At 52.7% G+C, this 5,892-nt stretch overlaps 1 protein-coding gene across 1 annotated transcript; it reads right to left on the bottom strand.

Moving 5' to 3' along the window:
* Nucleotides 1–898: 898 nt before the first annotated feature.
* Nucleotides 899–4,299, bottom strand: CRYBB3 (crystallin beta B3). The gene is made up of 4 exons (XM_033098227.1): nucleotides 4,070–4,299; nucleotides 2,790–2,922; nucleotides 1,771–1,913; nucleotides 899–1,144 (listed from the first exon to the last, which is right to left on the bottom strand). Exons 1-4 carry the CDS (start codon nucleotides 4,285–4,287, stop codon nucleotides 979–981), a joined length of 660 nt encoding a protein of 219 aa, XP_032954118.1. The 5' UTR covers nucleotides 4,288–4,299; the 3' UTR covers nucleotides 899–978.
* Nucleotides 4,300–5,892: the final 1,593 nt, after the last annotated feature.

Genomic DNA, 5,892 nt, shown 5'->3' with positions numbered 1-5,892 from the left:
TGCTTCATTCAGATATGAGCTCAAATGTCACCTCCTCAGAGCAACGTTCTCTGACCACACCTCCCCACCCCCCTCCAGCCTCATACCCTGATGGCTTGTCCTTTGCCCTAACCACCTCCCAACACTGTCTTCAAAATCCATTTGTTTATTTTCTGTCTCTCCCATAGAAGGCGTGCTTCATGAGGGTAAGACTTTGTTCACAGCCGTGTCCTCAGGCCTTAAACAGGGCTTGGCCTTTGTGGAATAAATGAATGAAAACAGAGACTGACAGAGAGCTAGAAGGGGAAATGATGGCTAGACGGATGGATGGGAGAAAGAAAGGATACATGGATGGATGGATGATAGAAGAGAGAGGATGAATGGATCAGTGAAAGAATGGACGGAAGGAAAAATTGATGGATGAATGGATGGAAGGATGGATAGAAATATGGGTGGGTAGAAGGAAGGATAGATTAATAAATGGAAAGAAGAAAACAGAAAGATGGAAGGAAGGAAGGAAGGAAGGAAGGAAGGAAGGAAGGAAGGAAGGAAGGAAGGAAGGAAGGAAGGAATGGAGGGAGGAAAGAAGGAAGGAAAGGAGGGAAGGATGGAGGGAAGGAGGAAGGAAGGGAGAAGGAAGGATGGAAGGGAGGATGATGGACTAACAGACATGCAGACTGACACAAGATCAAGGCAGGATGTACAGGAGGTTCCGCCTGGGAGGACTGGAGCCGAGGGTATGAGCGCAGCCCACAGCCCTCCCTTGGGGGTCTTAGAACCCTCAAGCCCCAGCCTCCTTCAGCCTGCCCCTCCCAGGCCGGGCCCACTCAGGAAGTGACTGCCGAGGAACATGGCAGGTGGGGGACCGGCCCCAGGCTTTATTGAGCAGGTTCTGGGGAAGGGTGGACAGGCAGGCCCTCGCCCCAGTCCTGGAGCCTCTCCTTCTTGCCCTTGCCGTCCCCCCAGGGCAGGCCTGGGTCACAGGGGCCTGGGCGCCCTTCAGCTGCTGAGGAAGCAGCCCCGCTTATGCCACTTCCGGTCGCGGATACGGCGCACGGACTGCAGCTGCGGCTGGTTGGCGTCCCACTCGTTCCAGTGGCGGTACTCGCCCCGCTCGAACACGTACTGGCGCCCTCGGTAGCCAGGAAACTCATAGCCAACCCACCTGCCGGGATACCAAGGTTGGGGTGAGGACGGGCTGCCTCCGGTCTTCCACCGCCAGCCAGACCGAGGCTTTCAAAGCCAGCATCTGACCGTGTGAGCTGTAGTCACCGACAAAGGAAAAGTGATCCTAAGGTTGCATTCACAGAGATCTTAAGCCTAGAAGGAGGGAGGTGATGAGCCTGTTCGCCCATGTACTGTTCAGGCCACACCTAGAGAACCACATACATCCTGGGCCACCGGGTAAGAAGGATAAGGATTGTGTAAAAGAAAAACAAAAACAAAAACAAAATCAGTTCAAGGGCCTGGGGTTGTTCAGAAAAGGAGTGACTATTTTCATGGGAACAGGTGGGAGGAACAGATTTCACTTGAATAAAAAAATGATCAAATTTTCTATAAGTCAAGGCTAGTTGGAAATCCAGTGGTACGAGAGTGCAAGCAATTAGACATTCAACAACTCGGGACTCTCAAGTGGGGCTCTGAGCAAGGATGGAACAGGAGCAACAGGCCTCGTATGAAGGGCCTCCAGACAGGGGGCGCAGAAAACACAGCAAACAGATTCTGTGTGGAGCCAGGAGAGTGACCCACCAGAGGATGGGGTGGGGGAAGAGTGGGGCTCGGGTCCCTTACGTCCCATTGATGGCCCGGACGCTCGCCACACGGTCCTGGAAGCCATGAGCCCAGAGGCTGGGCACGTCGTCGTCCACTATCTCCATCTTACGGCCACCAAACGCCGGATTCTCAAACAGATGAAGCTTGTGATCTGGACCGTCCTGGGGGCAAGATTGTGGCATGAACCAGCTGCTCCCGTGCCCAGAACTGGGGTCGGGGAGGCTCCAGGTACAGGAACGAATCAAGACCCTGCAAAATAATGCACTCCGTGACCCCTGCCTGCGGGGAGGGATTCATGAGGTTCCTCTGCCCCCAAACCCACTCCCGGAAGGATGGGGACTCGGGCGGTTCCACCAGAGGTGGCCTCCTTGGAATCCTTAGAGCCAGAGAGCCGTGAAACCAAGTGGGGCCTTTCAGGTCTCATTCAACCCCATCAGTTAGCAGACAGAGAAACTGAGGCATGGAGAGGGTGGAAGGAGATCAAAATGATTAATGTAGGAGCATTCCCTCTTTACTAAACCAGGCTCTGATTTGGTCTTCCCACTGCCCTCAAAGGGGCATCCATGATTGTGACAAGGGGAAAGGGGGCTGGAGCAGCCACTGAGTATAAGTAAAGTAGGTGAGAGAGTAGAGCGACATTTTAAAGTGTCACGTGGACCAAGTCCCTTTCTGGTGTTTGTCAAAAGCAAGCTGTTCTGCGGTTACTTTCTGAAGTGTTTTCCAGACTGTATTTCTTCGACCACAGTGCTGATCTGAGACTGGACCTATGGTCCTGAATTTTAATAGGAATACTGAGGCAAATGCCAGTACCGTGCAGGCTAATTCAAACCGTGAATCCTGATGTCCCCATCCCCAGCCCAGTGACCATTTGATAGGCAGCTTCTTGTCCCACACAATCAGAAATGATGAGGGCCCTTTCCAGGACAGGCCCATGCAGGCCAAGCCCTAGGCTGAGCTTGTAAAATGAGCTGGCCTGAACAGCTCCCAGCATGTCCAGCTTCTAGAAGCTTCCTGAAGGGGGCAGGAGCTGTACTTACGACGCGCAGAGGCCGGAGGGACAGGAGGCTGTCACTGTGGTGGCTGTTGGACCAGGCATCCCAGCGAGGGTAATCCCCCTTCTCCAGGACAAACTGCTCCCCGCGGAAGGCTCTGCATTCGAACGCCAGCCACCTGTAGGAGGAAAGAGGCCCAGGTCACCTCAGCTGCAGGGGAGGGAGGACCCAAGTCTAGTGACGGAAGGGCCCATAACTGCTGACCTCTGACATTGCAAACTCCTGCAAACCCTACTACTGATCTCTGGTCCTGTTATTGAAGGAGTTACTGGGACATACTGGGAGCTGAGGAAAACCTTCCTGGGGAATCGTATTGAGAATCTATTTTTTTTAATGTTTTTTTTTTTAACTTTTATTTATTTTAAATGTGTTTTTCCAGGACCCATCAGCTCCAAGTCAAGTAGCTGTTTCAATCTGGTTGTGGAGGGCGCAGCTCACGGTGGTCCATGTGGGGATCGAACTGGCAACCTTGTGTAAGAGCACCGTGCTCTAACCAGCTGAGCCAACCGGCTGCCCTCTGAGAATCTATTTTATGTGCAGTCTCTGTGTAGGGAACTTGGAAAACCTCTTAGCACAATGTCTGGCACACAGTAAGTATTCCATAGATGGCTTATTATTATTAGATTATTATTATTTATTTGCATGATTCCATTCATTTCACAGAAACTCTCCCTGAAGTATGTCCCATTGTTATCCCCATTTGACAGATGAGAAAACAGAGGCCTGGAGGGTGAGCACCTTGCCCAGAATCATCCAGGTGGTTAGTGCTAGAGCCTGGATTTTCCATCCAAAGACCAGAATGCAGAGCCCACCTGGAACACCTGCTTGCTGTGTGGACATGGACCAGACACTTAACCACGTTAGCCTCAGTTTCCTCATCTGTCAAATGGGGATAAGAAAGCACATCTCTCCTAGGGCACTTGTGAGGATTTCGTGATCTAATGCATGTTAAGTTTTAGATGTGATGAATATTATTGAAATTATAATGATTAAATCCCACTTGTCAGACACTGAGATAGATGCTGGGCTGTCTTCTCTGTTCTCTTTCCACTGCAGTCTGCTATTTGCCACAGAGATCAAGAACTAGAAGGATTCTAAGAGAATCACACAGTTCAGCTCCCTCATTTTACAGTTAGGAAAACTGAAGTCAGAGAGGGGACAGGAGTTGCCTAAGGCCCCACAGGACACTTAGAGCTGGAACCCGAACCTCCCAACTCCCAGAAGTCTAAGGGCTGTGAGGCGGGGCTGGGGGTCCAGATACTCACGGCCCGGACTCCACTTGGATGGAGCCCACCTTCTCCAGCAGGCTGTCCGTCAGGTTGGGGCACTCTGCCGAGAGCTCACACCGCTTGCCCTGGAAGTTCTCCATTTCGTACAGGATCACCTGGAAGGGCAGTGTCTGAGCGTGTCCCCGAGGAGGGGGCTCCCAGCTCCAGCCCCTATCCTGCGAGGTCCTCCTTGGGGCAATGGAGGGAGGTACCATCCAACCACTCCATCAACTCGGCCTTGTGCCGGCCTGGGGCCAGCGTCGCCGCAGTCTTGCACTGCCCTCTGGTGGCCATAGAAGGGAACTTCTCCAGGAACCTCAAACCAGGGATTTCCACTTGCGTATCTAGAGAGCCAGTCTGGAGCCTAATTAGATTGACAGGAGGGACGACTGCCGGGAAATGAAGTCGTTTACGGCAGCCAGGAGGGAATGTGGGCTCTGTTCTAAACTTTCCAAGCAAGGCTAGAAATTGATGTTTACCTTAATGTGAAATTTCCCCATTAAAAAAAAAAAACCCTGTGCAGGGCAGACGAAACATCATTTTGCAACCTCTGGTGGACATTCACCTGCCCCAGGCCCAGAGAAAAAAAGGGACGCAAAGGCAGAAAAAGGTGTTACCTCGCCCACAGCTAGAAGCACACACTGTGTTTTTGGAAGGTCCTCGGGGAAGATCTACTTGGGCCATTTTAAGAAGTCTCAGAGAGGGTGAGTCACTTGTCCCAGGCTGCACAGTAAGTTAAGTGGAGGCACCAGGATTTGTTGTCAGCTGGCTCTTTTCTCCCACTCACTGGTGCGGACAGGGCAAGGCTCATAGATGCCAAAAGGAGACAGGAAGGCCCAGTAGTGGCACCCGCCTCTCCGGTGGGCAGCTGCTTCTGGGGATTTGCCAAAGCGGTCACGAGATAATGCTGTACTCTTTCCATTTGAAACCTGAGGGTCTGCAGGGCAAGGCTGGCCCGATGGCACCCACGGGTCAGGCGCAGAGCCAGGCAGATCTCTTTGTTGCTCTTCCCCTCCCTGTCTCTCCCACTCTGGTTAAACCACGAGCACATCCTCAGAAATGCCCCATCCAGTTATCTCCTTAGTGAACTCCTCCGTGGGCTGTCTTGAATTAAAGCCCTCCGGAATACCTTAGAGAGGGCAGAGCCAACAAATTCCAACTCTGTTAGCTGGCCTTGGCAATGGCACTTGCATTCAGCTCTCACACCAGCTCTGGGGGTTAAGGAGTGTGGGCATCATTCCCATTTTAAAGATGGGGCTGTTGAGGCCCAGAGAGGGAACTGGACTGAGGTCAGCAGGAGAGTCAGTGCCAATCTACTGAAACCCCTGGGCCCCCTGGGCCCCGCTGAGACAGGCAGGACATATGTGAACAGTTCCATCTCGCAGACAAGAGCGCAGAAAAGGGAAGGTGAACGAAGTGACAAAGCAAGTTTACAGCAGAGAGTGAGGTGTCCTCCCAGCCCAGGCTGGCTCCTTTCTGGAGAGAAGTTGACCCTGAGGCCCAATAGGAGCCCTGGGCCCAGAGCCCCTGGTCCCCTCCCGGCTCAGTACCTTGTAGTTGCCTCCAGGGCCTCCATGGCTCTTGCCAGCCACAGCCTGCTCTGGCGCGCCGTGCCGTTCTGCCATCTTCCCAGGAACACCTCTGGCTTCAACCAAAGGAAACTAGGTCATCAGGTGCACCAGGGCGAAACCAGGTGTTGATGTGATTGGAGTTGTGCTACAGAACTTTGCTGCCTATGGACGTGGTCCTTACTCACAGCCTACATTCAGTCTTTCCGTCATTCAACAAACACCCACTGAGCACCTACTGTGAGCCATAGG

The sequence above is a fragment of the Rhinolophus ferrumequinum genome, chromosome 25 (genome assembly GCF_004115265.2).
Source record: "Rhinolophus ferrumequinum isolate MPI-CBG mRhiFer1 chromosome 25, mRhiFer1_v1.p, whole genome shotgun sequence".
Taxonomy (NCBI): domain Eukaryota; kingdom Metazoa; phylum Chordata; class Mammalia; order Chiroptera; family Rhinolophidae; genus Rhinolophus; species Rhinolophus ferrumequinum.
The sequence above is the reverse complement of the archived record's forward strand: the minus strand, read 5'-3'. Positions and strand labels throughout refer to the sequence as shown.

What these genes read in the sequence shown, in the direction of transcription:
- CRYBB3 (XM_033098227.1), bottom strand. Translation starts at nt 4,287, where the DNA reads ATGGTACCTCCCTCCATTGCCCCAAGGAGGACCTCGCAGGATAGGGGC. An exon ending in ATCCAAGTGGAGTCCGGGCC is followed by an intron (nt 2,923 to 4,069) that starts GTGAGTATCTGG and finishes TTCCTCCTACAG; the next exon opens with GTGGCTGGCGTTCGAATGCA. An exon ending in CCCTCCGGCCTCTGCGCGTC is followed by an intron (nt 1,914 to 2,789) that starts GTAAGTACAGCT and finishes TCTTGCCCCCAG; the next exon opens with GACGGTCCAGATCACAAGCT.